The following is a 21,419-nucleotide window of genomic DNA, read 5'->3' as shown; positions in this document are numbered from 1 at the left end:
ACTAGATCGGCAAAACAGTGGAGGCATACGTGGATGACGTGGTCGTTAAAACCAAGCATGTCGAAACTCTAGTAGATGACTTGAGGCTCACATTCGACAACCTCCGAACATATGACATCAAGGTCAATCCGGAAAAATGCGTTTTCGGCGTACCAGCAGGAAAGCTCTTGGGATTCATTGTCTCCAGTAGAGGTATTGAAGCCAATCCGGCCAAAATTCGAGCATTGTCACAGTTGGCTACCCCAACAGACCTCAAACAAACACAAAAATTAACTGGATGCGTGGCAGCTCTAAGCCGCTTTATCTCCCGCCTGGGAGAAAAGGCATTACCCCTTTATCGCCTCCTCCGGCACACCGAACACTTCGAGTGGATGGACGCCGCCACGGCCGGACTCAACGAAATAAAGGCCATATTGGCAACAAACCCAGTCCTAGCCGCGCCAAACATTGGCGAACCAATGCTATTATACATTGCGGCAACTCATCAAGTAGTAAGCGCAGTGCTTGTCGTTGAGCGAGAAGTGGACAGACACAAATTTCCCCTTCAAAAGCCGGTTTACTACATGTCCACTGTCCTTACTCCATGCAAATCACGGTACCCGCATTATCAAAAGATAGCGTACGCGGTATTCATGGCATCCCGGAAGTTGCGACACTACTTTCAAGAGTGTTTGATAACGGTGGCCTCAGAAGTACCACTTAACGATATTATAAACAACCGCGATGCGACGGGCCGGATTGCCAAATGGGCCATTGAGCTCCTCCCGTTCGACATAACTTACAAGCCATGGCGAGCTATTAAATTGCAAGTTTTGGCTGACTTTGTCGCTGAATGGACGGAAGCCGAACTCCCTAAAGAGTACGGCACATATTCAAACTGCATCATGCACTTCGACGGCTCCAAAATGTCGGCTGGTCTGGGGGCTGGTGTCGTTTTGACATCCCCAACAGGAGACACCATTCAATACGTACTACAGATACGCACTCCAACAACACAGCCGAATATGAGGCCCTTCTACATGGTCTCCGGATGGCAGTATCCATGGGCATTCAACGCCTAGAGGTGCGCGGGGATTCAAACCTCACGATATCCCAAATAAATGGAGACTTTGATGCCAAGGATCCAAAAATGGCCGCTTATCGCAATGCCGTCCTAAAAATGTCAGCTCGGTTCGAAGGGCTCGAATTTCACCATGTGGCCCGGGAAAACAATCAGGCGGCGGATATCCTCGCCCGCATTGGCGCCAAACACGACGCGGTCCCTCACAACATTTTTCTGGAAAGGCATTTCAAGCCATCCGTAGCATGGGAAGGGGACACCGGTAACAATAGCCCGGACCCGGCCAAAATACCCGATACCAAACTCTCTGACACAATCGGAGGCTCCGCCACCGAAATAACAAAATCAGCCCACAAAATAATGGCCATTATTTCCCCGTGGACAGAACCATTCCTGGCCTACTTAACTAGAAGGAACTCCCGGAGGACCAAAATGAGGCACGCTGCATAGTGCGGCGATCAAAGGCCTACAGGGTCCACGAGGGAGAATTGTACAAAAAAAGCGCTACCGGAGTCCTTCAACGGTGCATCTCCGAAGAGGAAGGACGGAACCTTTTGGTAGAAATTCATGCCGGACTCGGCGGTCATCACGCCGCAGCACGGGCTCTTGTGAGCAAGGCCTTCCGTACAGGATTCTATTGGCCAACGGCCCGGGCAGACGCACAGGACTTAGTCCAGCATTGCGCCGGTTGCCAGCTCTTTGCAAATCAAAGCCATATGCCACCCACCGCCCTCCGAACAATCACCATTACATGGCCCTTTGCGGTCTGGGGGCTTGACATGGTTGGACCCCTTAAAGGTGGAGCACACAAGAAAAAATACTTGTTGGTCATGGTGGATAAATTCACCAAATGGATAGAGGACAAACCGGTTAAAACAGCCAAATCCGGACCGGTGATAGATTTCATATCCGGGATTGTACATCACTATGGCGTCCCCCACAGCATCATCACTGATAACGGCACGAACTTCATGGCCGACGAGGTAAAACTCTGGTGCAACAAAATGGGCATCAAGCTCGATTATGCTTCAGTCTACCACCCACAAACTAACGGTCAAGTAGAACGAGCAAATGGTCTTATAATGAGCGGCATTAAACCCAGACTAGTGTGCTCCTTAACAGAGTCTGACACGCACTGGGTAGAGGAGCTCGACTTCGTACTCTGGGGGCTGCAGACCACGCCAAATCGTAGTACCGGATACACACCATTTTTCATGGTGTATGGCGCAGAGGCAGTCCTGCCCTGTGACATAATTCATGACTCACCTCGAGTGCGCATGTACAAAGAAAGAGAAGCTGAGCTCGATCGGCAGGACAGTCTGGACACCTTGGAGGAAGAGCACGACGTGGCCAAAGCCCATTCCGCATTTTACCAGCAACAGGCTCGCAGATACCAAAGCAGAGAAGTACGAGCCAAAACTTATAACATTGGCGAACTAGTTTTCCAGGGTAATCGGCCGTAATGGCCACCAAGGTATTGCCATTACTCCCTTGGTAAAATACCCCGTCGATCAGCTCCACGGATATGTCCGGATCCTCCTGGGAGGCCGGATCAAGGGATCGTCCAGGGTCCTCGGGCTGTGGAGGAGGGCTGGTTATCTCCTTTACTTCCTGGCGCAGCTCCTGCGATGAAATCGCTAGAATGAATACTTAAACTACGGGAATACGAAACGGATGGGCGAGAAGAAATCTCCGCTTACCCAGCTCGGAGGATTGTACATGGAGAATCCGCCCTGCGGGTTGACACGGAGGAACTCCTCCTCTTCTCCCTTGTATAAAGTGGACAAGATCTTTGTCAAGTCCGCAGTCGATCCCGGCCCTTTGCGGTCGTGGCGGGTGGCGTCATCCTCCCCGTTGAAGTCCCACATGGGGTGGCCTCTATACTAGAGCGGCTGCACCCCCCGCATAATGCATATAGCCATGACCTCGATCATGGTCAAACCGAATCGAGCTAAAGAGCTTATCCGGCTCATCAGATAAAGAATGTCCTGGTCGCCTTCCTCCAGGGGGCTCCATGGACGCCAGCTCTGGCGCTTCTTCAAAGGGGCGTTGTCAAACTCAGGAAGGCCAATCCTAATAGGGTCCGGAAGGGGGATATCTTCTATATAAAACCATTCTGAAGGCCAGTCTTCGGACGTCTTCTTTGGGGTCCCGGATAGGTATCCGGTCCCAGCAATACGCCACACTTCGGCTCCGCCCACTTGATATATTGATCCCTTCTTAGAACGGGGCACAAGGCAGAACAACTTCTTCCACAAAGCGAAATGAGCCTCACAGCCCAAAAATAACTCGCAAAGGGCTACGAATCCCGCGATATGCAGCAGGGAGGCAGGCGTAAGGTTGTGCAGCTGGAGGCCATAGAACTCCAGAAGCCCCCGGAGAAACGGATGGATTGAGAATCCGAGCCCTCTTACCAGATAAGGGACAAGGCATACCCGCTCTTCCTTGGAGGGATTGGGACGGCTCTCCGCCTGCTCTCCGCCATTATAGGTGGCAATCCCGGCTCGAACCGGGACCAGGTACGCTGGGGGAAGAAATCCCTTGGACTGAAGCATCACCAATTTGCTGTGCAGGATGGAACATCTCTCCCAATCTCTAGGCTTGGAACTAGGGGTGCGAGAGGAGGAGCCGCGTCGACCGGCCATGGTGGAATGGATCTCTGTCGGGCGCGCTTCGATGAAGACTCGGCAGGGGAGGATGAGGTGATTTAGATCTGAATCCTCGTCTTTTTAAATAGGTGGCTCATTTACATAGCTAGGGGGGTAATGTGAAAACACCCTGGCTCTTCACATTCGCTCGACACATGGAAGGTGGCCATTATTGGGCTAGAAGCCAAGAAGTACGAACCATCACGAGGAACCGGACATTATTTCGACAGGTACACAGAATTTGAAGAGGAACCCGCCTTGCAATGCCGAAGATAATACTGCGCGCCGGATTCGTCGTCATTGAAGCCTGGTTCGGGGGCTACTGTGGGAGTCCTGGATTAGGGGGTCTCCGGACAGCCGGACTATCTCCGTTGGTCGGACTATTAGACTATGAAGATACAAGATTGAAGACTTCGTCTCGTGTCTGGATGGGACTTTACTTGGCGTGGAAGGCAAGCTAGGCAATACGTATATGGATATCTCCTCCTTTGTAACCGACCTTGTGTAACCCTAACCCTCTCCGGTGTCTATATAAACCAAAGGGTTTTAGTCCGTAGGAAAACAATCACAACATACAATCATACCGTAGGCTAGCTTCTAGGGTTTAGCCTCTCTGATCTCGTGGTAGATCTACTCTTGTAACACCCATATCATCAATATCAATCAAGCAGGACGTAGGGTTTTACCTCCATCAAGAGGGCCCGAACCTAGGTAAAACTTCGTGTCCCTTGCCTCCTGTTACCATCCGGCCTAGACGCACAGTTCGGGACCCCCTACCCGAGATCCGCCGGTTTTGACACCGACAGCGCCCAGTCGGACTCGACGGGCACAGATGTGAGCAGCTCAGAGTCCATGGTCGGAGATGAATCCAGTGGTTCGGCGACACGGCTCTCGTAAGGCATGAAGTCAGTATCTGGCTCTATCGCCACTGAGAGTGCGGCCTCCATGGCGGGGTCCATCCCTCCGCTCTCGGATGGCGCAACTTGCTCCGGATTGAAGGCCGGAGTGGTTGCGAATGCGATCTCCCGAACATTGTCCGACAGCAGAGTTACGTCATGCTCGTCGCGACTATGCGGAGCACGACATGGGCTCGAATCCGTCGAAGATCAAGTCTCCGTGGATGTCGGACGAGTAGTTCAAGTTTCCAAATCTGACCTGATGGCCAGGGGCGTAGCTCTCGATCTGCTCCAGATGGCCAAGTGAATTGGCCCGTAGTGCGAAGCCACCGAATACGAAGATCTGTCCGGGGAGAAAAATCTCACCCTGGACCGCATCGCTAGCGATGATCGAAGGAGCCATCGAGCCTTATGGTGGTGGCATAGTGGAACTCTCAACGAAAGCACCAATGTTGGTGTCAAAACCGGCGGATCTCGGGTAGGGGGTCTCGAACTGTGCGTCTTAGGCGGATGGTAATAGAAGGCAGGGGACACGATGTTTACCCAGGTTCGGGCCCTCTTGATGGAGGTAAAACCCTACGTCCTGCTTGATTGTTCTTGATGATATGAGTATTACAAGAGTTGATCTACCACGAGATCGGAGAGGCTAAACCCTAGAAGCTAGCGTATGGTATGATCGTATGTTGTCCTACGGACTAAAACCCTCCGGTTTATATAGACACCGGAGGGGGCTAGGGTTACACAAGGTTGGTTACAAAGGAGGAGATATACATATCCGTATTGCCTAGCTTGCCTTCCACGCCAAGTAGAGTCCCATCCGGACACGGGACGAAGTCTTCAATCTTGTATCTTCATAGTCCAACAGTCCGGCCAAAGGATATAGTCCGTCTATACGTAGACCCCCTAATCCAGCACTCCCTCAGTAGTAACGCTATGTTTTATTTGGTGAATACACCTATGTTTGAACAGGAAGCTCCCAAGTGATCTTTCTGTAATGACAAAGACTCATTATTCTTGAAATGAAACAACAAAGGCCCTGATTTATCAGGGATGCCGGCTCTATTATATTCCTTATAATATATACATCATCAAAATATGTACATCACAAGAGCAGATGGCTTCAGGTGTAGTAAGGCCGAAGATGAGCAATATTCCACGGCCGGCGGGTCTCCTCCTCCGACGTGCGTGAGTCCTTGTGGTCTCGAACATCGATAAGGTAGTATGAGCCATTGTTCAAATTATTGCTGACCACAAAGGGTCCTTCCCAAGGTGGGGATAACTTGTGCATATCCGTATGATCCTGGATAAGCCGGAGCACGAGGTCCCCTTCTTGAAAGGTTCTGGTTTTAACCCGGCGGATGTGATAATAGCGCAAATCTTTCTGGTAAATCGTCGAACGAGCCGCCGCAAGGTCACGCTCCTCATCCAACAAGTCAAGTGCATCCTAATGTGCTTTCTCATTATCAACTTCTACATAAGCCGCCACTCGAGGCGAATCATGATGAATGTCACTGGGGAGAACTGCCTCTGCTCCGTAAACCATGAAGAAAGACGTATAACCTGTAGATCTGTTAGGGGTAGTATTGATTCTCCATAACACAGAAGGTAACTCCTCCACCCAACAACCCGGCGTCCTTTGTAAAGGAACCATAACCTGGGGCTTGATGCCTTTCAGGATCTCTTGATTAGCTCTTTCTGCTTGACCATTAGACTGGGGGTGAGCCACTGATGATACATCAAGCCAGATGTGTTCACGTTGACGAAATTCCTCCATGGCCCCCTTGGATAGATTAGTGCCATTATCAATTATAATACTATGGGGAAAACCAAAGTGGAAAATCACCTTTTTCATGAATTGAACCATCGTCGCCGCATCACATTTACTGACCGGCTCTGCTTCAATCCACTTTGTAAACTTATCGACCGCCACCAGGAGATGTGTCTTTTTGTCTTTGGACCTTTTGAAAGGTCCAACCATATCAAGCCCCCAGACTGCAAACGGCCAAGTAATTGGAATCATCCTCAACTCTTGAGCCGGCACATGGGCGCGTCGTTCGAATGTCTGACAACCATCACATCTACTGACTAGATTCTCTGCATCAACGTGCGCCGTCAGCCAATAGAACCCATGACAAAAAGCTTTGGCTATGAAAGATTTAGACCCGGCATGATGACCACAATCCCCTTCATGAATCCCTCGTAGAATCTCACAGCCTTCTTCAGGAAACACACAATGTTGAAATGCCCCTATGACACTACGATGATGCAATTCTCCATTGACAATAGTCATTGATTTAGACCGCCGGGTTATCTGTCTGGCCAAAGTTTCGTCCTCAGGTAACTCACCACGGGTCATATAAGCCAAATATGGAATTTTCCAATCAGGAATTACATGAAGAGCCGCCACCAGTTGTGCTTCCGAGTCAGGAATAGCCAAATCCTCCTCTGTAGGTAATTTAACAGAAGGGTTATGCAGAATATCCAGGAAAGTGTTAGGTGGCAACGGCTTACGTTGAGACCCTAACCGGCTTAAAGCATCAGCCGCCTCATTTTTCCTGCGATCAACATGTTCAACTTGATAACCCTTAGAGTGACCCACAATAGCATCAACCTCTCGATGGTAAGCCGCCATGAGTGGATATTTGGAATCCCAAGTGCCAGAAACTTGTTGAGCCACGAGATCTGAGTCGCCGAAACACCGCACCCGACTTAAACTCATCTCCTTAACCATCCGAAGACCATGGAGCAAGGCCTCATACTCGGCTGCATTGTTAGTACAAGGGAACATCAGCCGGATAACATAAGAAAATTTGTCACCTCATGGGGAAGTTAATACAACTCCAGCCCCCGAGCCTTCCAAGTGCCTAGATCCATCGAAGTGAATAGTCCAATACGTGTTGTCCGGCTTCTCCTCAGGCGTCTGTAACTCTGTCCAATCATTGATAAAATCCACAAGTGCTTGAGACTTGATGGTTGTACGGGGCACATACTTTAAACCATGAGGACCAAGCTCAATGGCCCACTTGGCTACCCGACCAGTGGCTTCTCTGTTTTGAATGATATCCCCTAAGGGGGCAGAACTAACCACAATGATAGGATGACCCAGAAAATACTGCTTAAGCTTCCGGCTAGCCATAAAAACCCCATACACCAGCTTCTGCCAATGTGGATACCTTTGTTTGGACTCAATAAGGACTTCACTGATGTAGTAAACCGGCTGTTGAACCGGATATTCTTTGCCAGTTTCCTTCCTTTCCACTACAATGGCAACACTGACAACTCGGCTATTGGCAGCCACATATAACAGCAAGGGCTCCTTGTCAATGGGAGCAGCAAGAACTCGCGGCTCAGCCAATTGTTTCTTCAAGGCCTCGAATGCCTGATTAGCAGCATCACTCTAGACAAAGTGATCTGTCTTCTTCATCATCTGGTACAAAGGAATAGCCTTCTCACCCAACCGGCTTATAAACCGGCTTAAGGCCGCAATACAACCCGCCATGTGTTGAACGTAATTAATACACGTCGGCTTAGCCAGAGAGGTGATTGCTTTTATGTTCTCCGGGTTAGCCTCAATGCCCCGTTCTGAAACTAGAAAACCCAATAGTTTGCCGGCTGGCACACCAAAAACACACTTGGCCGGGTTAAGCATCATCTTATAAACCCGAAGGTTGTCAAAGGTCTCCTTCAAATCGTCAATCAAGGTTTCCTTCTTTCTAGATTTCACCACAATGTCATCCACATAGGCATGCACATTACGATCGATTTGATCGTGAAGGCAATTTTTCACACACCATTGGTAAGTCGCCTGGGCGCTCTTGAACCCAAAAGGCATAGACACATAGCAGAAGGATCCAAATGGAGTGATGAAAGTTGTCTTCTCCTGGTCCTTAACTGCCATCTTGATCTGATGATAACCAGAATAAGCATCCAAAAAGCTCAAACGCTCACAACCCGCCGTAGCATCAATAATCTGATCAATACGAGGGAGAGCAAAGGGATCAGCCGGACAAGCCTTGTTTAAGTCCGTGTAATCAACACACATACACCACATGCTGTTTTTCTTAAGCACCAGCACCGGGTTAGCCAACCACTCAGGGTGAAAAACTTCAACAATGAAACCAGCCGCCAAGAGTCGCGCCACTTCTTCACCAATGGCTTTACGCCTCTCTTCATTAAAATGACGAAGAAACTGCTTGACCGGCTTGAACTTCAGATCAATATTAAGAGTGTGGTCAGCGAGTTCCCTCGGTACACCTGGCATGTCAGAAGGTTTCCATGCAAAGATGTCCCGGTTCTCACGGATGAACTCGATGTGCGCGCTTTCCTATTTCGGATCCAGATTAGCATTGATGCTGAACTTCTTGGATGAATCGCCAGGAACGAAATCAACTAGCTTGGTGTCATCCGCCGATTTAAACTTCAAGACCGGATCATGCTCCATAGTTGGCTTCTTCAAAGATGTCATATCGGCCAGGTCGACATTGTCTATATAAAACTTCAATTCCTCTGTTGCGTAGACAGACTCAGCATAGGCTGCATCACCTTCCTCGCACTCCAAAGCTATCTTCCGGCTTCCATACACCGTGATGGTCCCCTTGTGACCCGGCATTTTGAGCTGTAGATAAACATAACAAGGCCTTGCCATAAACTTAGCATAAGCCGGCCATCCAAATAGAGCATGGTAAGGGCTCTTGATCTTCACCACTTCAAAGGTCAACGTCTCAGACCTGGAATCATAATCATCCCCAAATGCTACCTCCAGAGCTATTTTTCCAATCGGGTATGCCTACTTATCAGGCACCACACCGTGAAAGACAGTGTTTGACGGCTTAAGATTTTTATCAGTTAACCCCATGCGATGGAAGGTTTCATAATAAAGGATATTGATGCTGCTCCCTCTGTCCATGAGTACCTTAGTGAATTTATATCCTCCAACCTGAGGTGCTACCACCAAAGCCAAGTGACCCCGGATTATCAACCCGGGGCGGGTGATCCTCACGACTCCACACAATGGGCTGCTCAGACCAATGCAAGCAACGAGGAACTGCTGGCTCAACGGCGTTCACGGCCCTTTTATGGAGCTTTTGATCCCGCTTGCATAAACTCGTGGTGAAGACGTGGTACTGCCCACTATTCAATTGCTTCGGGTTACTCCGATATCCAGATTGTTGTTGCTGTTTCCCTTGACCGGACTGTTGATGATAACCGCCCTGATTTCCTTGATTGCCTTGGTTACCCTAAAAATCGGTATTAGAACCGCCACCACCGTAACCCGGGCCATGAGAACCGGAACCCGAGCCACCGCCTGGCCCATGATTGTCTTGGAACAAGTTGGAATTTTTGAACTCTTTCATAATATGGCAGTCCTTCCAAAGGTGACTGGATGGTCTTTCCTGCGTGACATGCTTTGGGCAGGGCTGATTCAGCACCCGCTCAAGATTGACACCTGATCCTCCCATCCGAGGAGGTGGTTTTCCCTTACGATGTTGGCCATTATTTTGCATATTGGTGTTAGACACAAAATCAAAATTATTATCAGCCTTGCGCTTACCATTGTTCCCTTGACTCATCGGGTTATTGGGCTGCCCCTTGGTGCTGCTACTCTTCTTTCCCTTACCCGGCTTTTCCTCATCAGACTCGGGATCCTTGGTATTGTCAGAGTCGGCATATTTAACCAGAGCCACCATGAGCGTCCTCATGTCATTGCAGTGGCGTTTAAGTCACCCTAATTTCTGCTTCAGAGGTATGAAACGACAATTGTTTTCCAACATTAGGGCTGCCGAATCAGCCTTGATACGAATCGGCGAGTGTAGAATTGTTGAGACCCGGCGCACCCAATGGGTTGTCGACTCACCCTCTTCTTGAACACATGCAGCCAAGTCTACAATTGACATAGGCTGATTGCATGTGTCTTTGAATTGCTAGATAAATTGGGCCCTTAACTCGGCCCATGATCCAATGGAGTTGGCTGGTAGCCCCTTTAACTAGGTACGAGCCGTTCCTTTCCAACATAATGGTGAAATACTTAGCACATGCAGCATCATCGACGTCCAACAACTCCATCGCCATCTCATAACTTTCAACCCACGTTTCAGGGGGTAAGTCAGCTGTGTAGTTGGGCACTTTACGAGGACCCTTGAAATCCTTGGGCAGATGTACATTACGTAGAGACGGTACTAAACATGGTACTCCCAAGGATCTGGAAGTCATGCCTAACTCCACCGAAGTTATCAGATAAACCGGAGACGGTTGACGAGTCGCGTTCTGAGCCGCCGGCTCAGCCTCGCGACGTACTCTATCCTGATCCATCAGGGCCTGAGTATTATGGGGCGGGTCATGTCCACGGGGCGGGTTACGATGCTGCTCGCTTCTTAACACCGCCGGGGAGTCCATGTGTCTGCTATAACTCCGGCTTGGGCGAGGGGTTGAATGGAACCTCTCACGACTGTAAGAATAAGCTTCCTGCTGCACCAATGATGTCTGAAGAAGATCTCTAGCCCTCCGTGTTTCAACCGCAGCTGGAGACTCGCCTTCAACTAGGAGAGCCGCCAATCGCGCCGCCGCAGCAATCATGTTATCCAAAGGGTTAGAGTAATGACCCGGTGGTGTCGGCACATGTTGTGGCATATTATTCTGACGAGGTAGATCTGCCGTGCGCGGTTGAGCTGGCACTCCAGTCCCCGTCACAGTTACTACCCGGTTTACCCCTGGCGGGTCACTGGTCCCTGCACCAGGTGTGTTGAAGATATTTCTTGCCTCGTAAACCGGAGGCAGACGACTTCGGTGCCTTCTCCTCAGAACTTCATTTGACGCGTTCTGATCCAACGGGAGCCGGAAGGAATCGACCTGGATTCTTTGCGCCTAAGACTTCAAGGTGGTTCTTTCCGCAGTCATCCTTGCGTCCTCCGCTGCCAAATCCTCCTTGGCTTGAGCTATCTCATCTCGCAGCTTCGCAACTTCCACGTTATGCTGAGCTTGATTTGCTGGGTTAACCTCTATTGTCAACAATGTTGTCAAAGTGTCCAGTAAATCAGACAGGACCTGAGCCGGCGGGCGCACGGGGCCTCCTGCCACGGCCGCCGGTGCCGCTGCTGACCCGGAAACCATTGTTGTCGCAATTGAAGAATTATGTATTGGCTGTGTACCGGCCATGAAAATCGCGACCCGGTTCGGCGGCTCATAGGAGTCCGGAATACTGCCGCCATCGGAATAGCCCCCAAGCCTGTCGTCCTGCAGTTGATACAACGAAGCAGTCTCGCCCGTGGACGACTCACCCTCAGAGTATATCTCCGTCTCACCGCCAGACACGGATCCTTCCTCAAATTCTGCTCCATGGATGAATCCCACGAAGGCATGAATTCGGGCTGAACTCAGGCGGGTCTCGCACGCTGAGCCATCTAGATGATGTCGGTGCAGGTGTCCGGCTCAAGGCCCATCACGCCGATTTTGCCGATGAAGACATGAATTCCGCCGAAGGGGGCCCGGTACCCATACTCGATTGAGCCAGCCTCGGGGCCTAGCCTGCGTCATCGATGTAAAGCTTGTCGCGACGACTCTTGGTCATCCGGCCCACAACATACCCTTTGATCCCTTCAAAGTTGCCCTATAAGAACTCGAAACCACCGTGCATTGGCCCCACGGTGGGCACCCACTGTCATGGAATTGTCACGACAGATGTCCTAGTGTGAGGACTTAGTCCTGGAGCCATCGCACTAGGTTAGCTTAAAGGGGTTAAACGGGACAAAGGACACGGGAGTTTATACTGGTTCGGCCCCTTGCGGTGAAGGTAAATGCCTACTCTAGTTGAGGTGGTATTGCTTATGTCTCGATTACCAGGGAGCGAATACGCTTGACCTACGATCTATTGTCTCTTGCCCTAAACTGCCGCCGGGTCGTCCCTTTATATAAACAGGTTGACGCCCACCGGCTTTACAGAGTCCCAGCCGGTTCATATAACGTGTCCGGCTCGGTGACCAAATACACATGCCTTACAATACAAGTCATACATATACGGCGGTTTACGCTTATGGGCTTTAAGCCGCCTCTGGGCCTTGGGCCTTTTAACGAGTCTTCATAGTGAACCGCCATATTCGACGCCTTTATGGGCTTTGTCTTGATAGACCTCCGTGGCTTAACCCGGCCCCTCCTGGGTTGGTTAACCCAATAGTTGCATCCCCAACAACCCTTGTGGGTCCTCTGTCTATATGAAGCCTTTGGACCATATGAAGCCTTTAGTCTGGGGTTTGTCTTCTTCCCAGGTGGTGTCATGATGACATTCATAGGAAGCTTCTCAAGACAGCTTTTGGGGACCCAGATCTTCTTTAGAGGTGGTCCATTCCTACAGTTAGTACCAATATACCTGACAAACACTTTGCCATTCTGTTTTTTTATTTATAATTTGCATCAAAGGATTCATCAATGATAATAGGGTTATCACGAGTGATCCAGATAAGGTAGATGGATCCACTAAAGGTCCCTTTGCAGCAACCCATGTGGTTTTGGGGTACTGCTCAGGCTTCCAGTAAGAACCATCAACATTCATTTTCCTCTCGAACCCAACACCCTCTTTCCTAGGGTTTCGATTCAGAATATGTTTCTTGAGGACATCACATAGTGTCTGATGGCCTTTGAGGCTTTTGTACATCCCTGTTTCAAGCAATGTCTTCAACCTAGCATTCTCATCAGCAATAGTAGTGGTATCCTCGGAAGAGGTGTTAGTTACCACATCAGCAGTTGAAGATATTGCAACAGTAGCAGAAGTAGAACATTCAGCAACAGAGACAGCATTATCACGCTCAAGACATTTTAAACATGGTGGCTCAAAGTCTCCCTGAGCGGAACTGATCTGTTGAGCATGAAGTGAATCGTTCTCCTTTTGAAGATCTTCATGAGACGCTCTTAGGTTCTCAAGTTCTTGCTTCCTTTGAAGATAATCATAGGAAAGCTTCTTATGAGTAGCTGAGGGAGTTGCATGACGAATTTCGAGTTCTTCGTACTTAACGTGAAGATTTTTTATGTCTTCAATTAAGGACTGAGTTCGATTCATTTCCGCGTCCAACAGGTCATCGCTTTTGTCTAGCAACTTTTGAATATGTTCCATAGCAATTTGTTGTTCAGTTGCAATTTTAGCAAGTGTTTTGTAGCTACGTTTGGATTCACATTCAGAGTCATCTTCACTGGATGTTTGAAAGTAAGCATCGCGCGAGTTTACCTTGGCACCACGTGCCATGAAGCAGTAGGTCGGAGCAGAGTCATCCTCATCATCAGCTTCGGCGTCCACGACGTGGCCATTGTCTTCGGTGTTGAAGATGGACTTGGCGACGTAAGCCAAAGCTAGAGCCAGGCTTGCCATGCCTAAATCAGAATCCTCCTCAGACTCAACCTCCGCCTCCTCAAAAGCAGACTCCTCTGAATCCATTTCCTTGCCAACAAACGCACGAGCCTTGTTGGACGAGCTCTTCTTGTGAAATGAAGATTTTGATGAAGACTTTAAAGAAGACTTTGAGGATTTCTTCTTCTTCTTATCGTCGGAATCACATTTCTTGCTCTTCTTCTTTTTCTTCTTCTTCTTCTTCTTCTTCTTAGATTCCTTGTCCCATTGAGGGCACTCAGAGATGTAGTGACCAGGTTTCTTGCATTTGTGGCATGTTCTCTTCTTGTGGTCATGAGTAGAAGCTTCATCATTTCTTGAGCTGGATCTTGAAGACTTTCCGAAGCGATTCTTCTTGGAGAACTTTTGGAACTTCTTCACGAGCATAGCTATCTCCTTTCCAATGTCTTCAGGATCCTCAGAACTGCAGTCAGATCCTCAGAACGTCATTCTTGATGACATACCATAGGTCGACATCAATGGCTTCAAGCTGCACGCACATCTTATTATTCCAGTAGGGGTAATTAGTGCTATCGAAGACCGGGCATGCAACGGAGACCTTGATTATCCCCGCAGTCGACATAGCTAAAACTCCAGGTGGTTAAACCGAATCACACAGAACAAGGGAGCACCTTGCTCCGATACCAATTGAAAGTGCTAGTTATCGACTAGAGGGGGTGAATAGGTGGTTTTTATGAAAGCCTTCAAAACACGAGGTCTTTGAAGACAAATAGTAGAAATGAACCTATTGATATGCAACGAAAGATAGACTACACTAGACAAGCCATAGTCAAGTAAGCAATGTAGTGAAAGCACGAAGACTATCAGCAGCTAGGTAGTATGGATCAGGATGGAAGACAATATGAAGCCAAACAGGAAATAGTCTTCACTCAGTGAAGTCAAACAGATCAGACAAGCAGGCAATGACTTCACGAAGACAAACTATAAAGTAAAGGGAAGTGGAGGATGGAACCAGTTGCTTGGACAAGGATTTGGTAGACCAGTTCTAGTTGTTGTGACAACTGTACGGCTGGTTAGGGAGGCTGAGATTTAACTCAAAAGACTGCGTCTTCACCTTATTCCCCTTGAGCTAAGGACACCCAGTCCTCGCCCAATCACTTTGGTAAGTCTTCAAGGTAGACTTCCAAACCTTCACAGACTTCGTTCATCGGCGATCCACAATGACTCTTGGATGCTCAGAACACGACGCCTAACCGGCTGGAGGATTCACAGTCCTCAAGTGTAACAAGTCTTCAGTTCACACGGACAGAAAGACTTCAGTGATGCCTAACACTCTTTGGCTCTGGGTGGTTTGGGCTTTTTCCTCGCAAGGATCTCTCTCTCTCAAATGCTTCAGAGGTGGGTTGCTCTCAAACGACAAAAGCTATGCACTAACTCTGAGCAGCCACCAATTTATGGTGTAAGGGGTGGGCTATTTATAGCCAGGAGGCAACCCGGCCTGATATGTCCGAAATGACCCTGGGTCACTAAGGAACCGACACGTGTCCAGTGGTCGGATTTCAAACACACGCGACAACTTTACTTGGGCTACAAGCGAAGCTAACTTATCCAACTCTGGATAAGATTTGCTCTCATTGTCTTCGCTCGAAGACGTATGATTTAGGTTTAGCATCACATCAGTCACTCTGACTTTGTTCACTTGGACCCCACTTAACAGTACGGTGGTTCCTATGACTCAACAAGGAAGAAAAGGAAACTACGAAACAACTATGTCTTCGCACTCCATAGTCTTCAAGTGAATGTCTTCACATGTCATAATCTTCATCATGAATGTCTTCACGAACCACCATTGTCTTCAATGTCTTCACACATTTTTAGGGGTCATCTCTGGTAGGTAAATCAAATCAATAAGGGACTACTACCTGTGTTATCCTGCAATTCTCACAAACACATTAGTCCCTGAACCAAGTTTGTCGTCAATACTCCAAAACCAACTAGGGGTGGCACTAGATGCACTTACAGAACCCCTACTCCTAAGTGTTCCACTCTTGTTGCACCAACCCCATCATTCGTCTCTCTCTCTATGTGTGTGTGAGAGAGAGAGAGGGAGAGAGAGAGAAGAGAGAGGGAGGGAGAGAGATCCTATGAGTCATGGGAATGGTTTGATTGAAGATATTTTGACTTCTACCAAGTGATTTTGTTTTGCTTGTTACTCTTGGAGGATGTGTGTCTCCTAGACGGTCAGGGGTCACTTGATAGCCTTCATCCACTATATTGTGAAGGAATCAAGAGTTTGTAAAGGCTCGAAGATCGCCTACTTAATGAAGATCTACGCCTTAGTGATGCTTGACATTGGAGATCAATATGCCATTGGAGATTGATATGCCATGGTGGAAGCACTACTAGGGAAAAACCTAGCAGTAGCGCGGGTAAAATGCTTATCAGTTGCGCGGGGCAGCCACGCTACTGATACGGCGCTACAGCTAACGCTTAGCAATAGCGCGTGTTGACCCACGCTATTGCTATCTAGGGATAGCAGTAGCGGTCATCGCAAAAATGCGTTGCTGCTAATATCTATAGTGCCCTAGTATAAAAGGCGCTACTGCTAAGACCTCGTTGCTACTAAAGCCATACCCCGCGCTACTGTTATTAGTTTCTGTTTTTTTTTCTGCTTCATATTTTGTGCTGCTGAATTTTGTTTAGTGTTTTATACAATAGTCTCTAGCATATCATACACATACAAATCTGATCATATCATACACATACAAATAGTCTCATCAAATTGATCATGTCATCACCATAATCATCATCCAATATAAAATGATGTCTCTCGTCATCATCTCGAAATAGCGATACAAGTTATGAGATGTCTCGAATACTTGCAACTACATCGTCATCCATCTAAACAATGATATAGACAAGAAGAGCTATCACTATATGAGTGAGAGCGAAACTATGTAGTACATGAGGCGACGGTTATGAGTCCTCTCTCACGTTAGCGTGAACCTCAAGTAACTAGCTTCTGCTTCTTGTTTTCTTTTGAACCATTTATGGCTGGCGCCCGAGAACCGTGCTCGGATCATTTACCCTGCACATAATCATCATTTTCTGAATATAACATGTCCAAAACATCACATGTCCAAATTCCAAATATGATATCTCCAAATCACATGTCCACATATCACATGTCCACTTCAAATTTGCATATAACACGAAGAAAAATATAGAACTTGAAGAAAAATGCAAGAAGTTTTTTTAAATAGCAACAACTGCTTTAACTAAAAAATAGCAATAGTTTGAAACCTAGGGTTCATACTAACTACCACTAAAAAATAGCCACTAATATGTCCTGGTTTTTTTAACTAGTGTTCATACTACCTAGTTGAATAGAGTTCATACTAATTGTAATTAACTAACTAGCACTAAAAATAGCCTAGGGTTCATACTAACTAGCACTAAATAGCTAGGGTTCATACTAAGAGAGAGAGAGAGAGAGAGAGAGAGAGAGAGAGAGAGAGCAGAGAGCAGAGAGCAGAGAAGAGGGGAGGGGGAGAGTGTTTACAGAGGGCGGGGAGAGAGATGTGGTCGGGGGAGACGGCGGCACCGAGGCGTGGCGAGGCAGGGTCGGAGAAGACGGCGGCGAGGCGGGGTCAGGGGAGACGACGGTGAGGCGGGGCCAGGGGAGACGGTGGCGAGGCGGGGACGAGGAAGACGACGGCGGAGAGCGAGGGTAGGGGCTGCGGCGAGGTCGAGGTCGAGGAGGAGGAGGCACATGCATCGTGGCCAGACTCCGGCGGAGAGCGAGGGCAGGGGCTCCGGCGAGGGCGAGGGCAAGGTCTCTGGAGGAGGCGACGAGGGGGAGAAGAGAGAGTGGGGAATTGGGGGAGGAAGCAGAGGAGGGAAGCCCGCGCAGGGGGTTATGTCAAAATAGTTTTAGCAATAGCATGGGAAAAGAAAACGCGTTGCTGCTAAAATACGTATCAGTAGTGCGCTTCTCACAAACTCGCTACTGCTAAGCTAGGACCGTCCTGTGGACAAGTTCAAACTTAGCAGTAGCGCCCTACCCTAAAAGCGCGCTACTACTAATTTGATAGCAGTAGCGCGGTTTGTAGAAGGGCGCTACTACTATACCTAGCATGTCGGCAATGGTGTGGCAATTATAGTAGTAGCGCGTTTTATTCCTGCCGCGCTACTAGTAAGTGGATAGCAGTAGCGCCCTTTTTGACCACGCGCTACTGCTAAGTAGTAGTAGCGCCTCATTTTAACACGCGCTACTGGTAAAATTTTGTGTATAAGGTTTTTTCTAGTAGTGAAGGTTGGTTGTACTTGGTGGGCCCTTGGTGCACAACATAACCGGGATCCCCGAGTGACCCTAGAACCAATTGGTTCGAAGCTTCCATCGACATGGGACTAGGATAGCACCAACTATACGACCATGGGAAATACATCGTTGAGCCCATGTTTGGAATCGCCAAGCCCATGCTGCTTTTCGCGCAGCCATACACTTTGAAGTTGATTTTTAAGTGCTCCTAAAGACCTACTAGAAAGTTGTTGCTTCGAAAATGTGAACTACTAAAACAAGGTGTAGTATTTTTTTTATGGGACTGTTCACCCCACCCCCCTAGTCCTTAAACACTAAATCCCAACACAATGCCGCTGAAATAACCCGAGGCCACCGCCTCGGAGCCCATGCTCTGCCATGAGCGCTACACTATCCAGCTCTGTCATGCTGGTGTCGAGCGAAGGAGGAGCTCTACCTTAGCTCATCGCTTTGTGAGTTTTGCTTGGTGTTAATGAGGGAAGCGAGGAAATGTGGCCGCGGCGCTAGGGTTCGCCGTTCGCCCGGGACACTTCCCTGGAGATGAGGCGGGCATGCCAATCCCAAGAAAAGTAATGCGAACATGTGGGACAATGCCGGGCAAGCATCTCACGACAAAGTTCCCGGGACTCAAGCTTCCAAAACAGACATACTTTCTACTCCCTCCGTTCCCAAATACTTGTCTTTCTAGGCATTTCAAATGGACTCAACATACGAATGTATATAGACATATTTTAAAGTGTAGATTCACTCATTTTGCGCCGTATGTAGTCACTTGTTGAAATCTCTAGAAAGACAAGTATTTAGGAACGGAGGGAGTATGTGGTTACGACGATGAAAACATTTTCTATCATGTTGCTTTCGCGCGCTACCAAAAGGTTCTGTTCTTGTGGCTACCTACGTGCGTCAAGGTAGGGTAAGCCTTGGAGTGTTGTTCGTGACTAAACATTTAACTCATGCCATTTTCAGAACTTCCGAACCATCTTTGGCTACACAGAAATACATAACTGGTGTTTTTCCATAAGCAACCTAGGATATATTGTTTCAGGGACAATTTTCAACCACAATATGTCGGTGATCAACCAGAGTGTAACATATGGTCATATTTGTGAAAATAATTCAGCAAGCGCATTCGCCGACATATGCAGAGGGTGCCATGTTCATGTGCAAACCAGAATATATGTAGACACCTACGATTTCTCAAAATCTACATTGCATTGTTTCTATTATTCTTATTACATACTTACGTGCAAGAATAGTAGGAACACTGCACTACATTTGGTCACTCGGTAAAACAAAATATTGTTTTTGCGGTTAATTTAGACATACTTTTACATAGCACTGAGTGGTTGGTGAAGCATGCCGTCGGCCAACATCAGTCCCCCCAAACTCGGCCCAGATCCGCTCATTCCTGTCTACGACGAATAGCCGGAACACCTGGACAATTGTTTCTGTAAAATAAATATACTCTACATGTTATTATCTAAGAGAGGGATAGCTGAAAACCATATCCATTGAACCAACAAAAAAACTAGAATAATTCATACACCATAGAAAGAAGAAGAACAGCTAATACCAGTAAGTTCCATAAAAATACCAATAGTGCAGAAAGTTACCTTGTAAAGTTTATAAAAGAGCAAAGTTGCTACAGATTAGCTAGGATGTCTCTCATCTCATTCACAGATGTCACCGTTTCGTTGGGATATATTTTGGCAATCAGTTTGAGGAAGGTTGTATATTTATCGAGAAACTCCTTCTGCAACCAACAGATCATCCAGCAAAGGTAAGCAAGATATTACTTGTAGTTAATCAGAATGAACTACTCATGATTTTCTAGCTAATTACTACCAGCACTGATAAAATGCACCAGGTCACACGAAACTAACGTGTATCAATATGGAACTGGCACTCATCAACACTTCCATTATTTCAGTCAAGCAATCTATCCAAAGGAACCATGTTTCTCCTACTTTGCAAATTTCAATGGAAGGGAGATTCCCTGATCATCTTTTAGTTTATATTTAAGAAGATGGAATACCTTGCATTTTTCCCATAGAGAAGGTAGCAACTCTTCTGCAGTCATATTTTTCTGTAGTTTCCTGTACATTGCAGTGATTGTTTTGTCCAGCTGTTATAAATTTAAAAGGAGTATTAAGAAAAAAAATATTTGAGACGATCTCAGATAGTTCGTAGGGAAGAGAAGTAAACTGATTCTACTCTTTACATACACCAGTTAAGCTGGACTTCAGCATCTTGCGGAAGTCTACCTTCGACATTCCAACTTGGAAGGCTATCTGTACAATCATGTCATAAGAGAGATCCATGGAAAAATATATTGGCAAAAGGATCATTGGGCACTACACCTTGTGTATGTAAACATTTTTAAGCGTTAAATAGTCAGAGATGTGTATGTGTCTGGAAGCAAACACATGAATCTAGAAAATTAAATTTTTTCACTTGGAAAGCATGAATAATTAGTATTTTTTTGTTCCTATTTATATTAAAACAAATCGCAATTAAATTCCATGTTACTATTGGTGGTGACATATAACTATTTTGCTTTTCTGGCCAGAATATATAAGTGATCAAGAAATGCACCATGGTCTGGAATGGGTTAAAAAAATAGGTGCACAGAACAATATTAGCAAATGTTCACACTGAAGGTTAAAAAAAATAGGTCCAGAGAAAATGCAGCTTCGAAATTACGATAAATAAATGATATTAAATTTCACACTGAAGTGAAGGGCCAAATGCCACTACTTACCTCCTCAGGGCTCATGTTGTACATCAATTCCTCGATTTTCCGAGCAAATTGGAATAATTTTTCGAAGTGCTGAAAGAAAAAAAATATGCAGAAAAAAAATTGGAATGTGGTAGTATAAATGCCTCGGTGTATTACATGGCCAAATGCAGTATGGGACCGAAAGAAGTTGCAAACAACTTACAATATATATGACAAGATTAATATGGCGCGAGCAAGCTTGTTCATAAGCTTCACTGGCTTGATGATAATATTTAGCAAGTGTTGGCACAACATTCGCTAAATCATATAGACTGTACATCAGATCAAATATAAAATGTTAATAAGTTGTTGAGACCACCAGGTATTCTGGATAATCATGGGTAGATATCCAGCATTCCAATAGAAGTTGTGTAAACTCTTGAG

General features: G+C 47.2%; 1 protein-coding gene across 2 annotated transcripts in view; it reads right to left on the bottom strand.

Moving 5' to 3' along the window:
- Nucleotides 1-19,348: 19,348 nt before the first annotated feature.
- Nucleotides 19,349-21,419, bottom strand: part of LOC123086815 (exocyst complex component SEC3A) — a 10,846-nt gene continuing 8,775 nt past the window's right edge. For both annotated transcript variants that reach the window (XM_044508627.1, XM_044508628.1), the window contains exons 21-26: nt 21,199-21,307; nt 21,018-21,086; nt 20,482-20,547; nt 20,292-20,381; nt 19,870-20,009; nt 19,349-19,704 (exon numbers count right to left, since the gene is read on the bottom strand). In XM_044508627.1, coding sequence (XP_044364562.1) covers nt 19,899-20,009; nt 20,292-20,381; nt 20,482-20,547; nt 21,018-21,086; nt 21,199-21,307 — 445 coding nt within the window. In that variant the 3' untranslated portion in view covers nt 19,349-19,704; nt 19,870-19,898. The remainder of the gene's footprint in view (nt 19,705-19,869; nt 20,010-20,291; nt 20,382-20,481; nt 20,548-21,017; nt 21,087-21,198; nt 21,308-21,419) is intronic.

The sequence above is a fragment of the Triticum aestivum genome, chromosome 4A (genome assembly GCF_018294505.1).
Source record: "Triticum aestivum cultivar Chinese Spring chromosome 4A, IWGSC CS RefSeq v2.1, whole genome shotgun sequence".
In the NCBI taxonomy this organism is placed as follows: domain Eukaryota; kingdom Viridiplantae; phylum Streptophyta; class Magnoliopsida; order Poales; family Poaceae; genus Triticum; species Triticum aestivum.
This window is presented reverse-complemented; position numbering and strand designations above follow the sequence as displayed.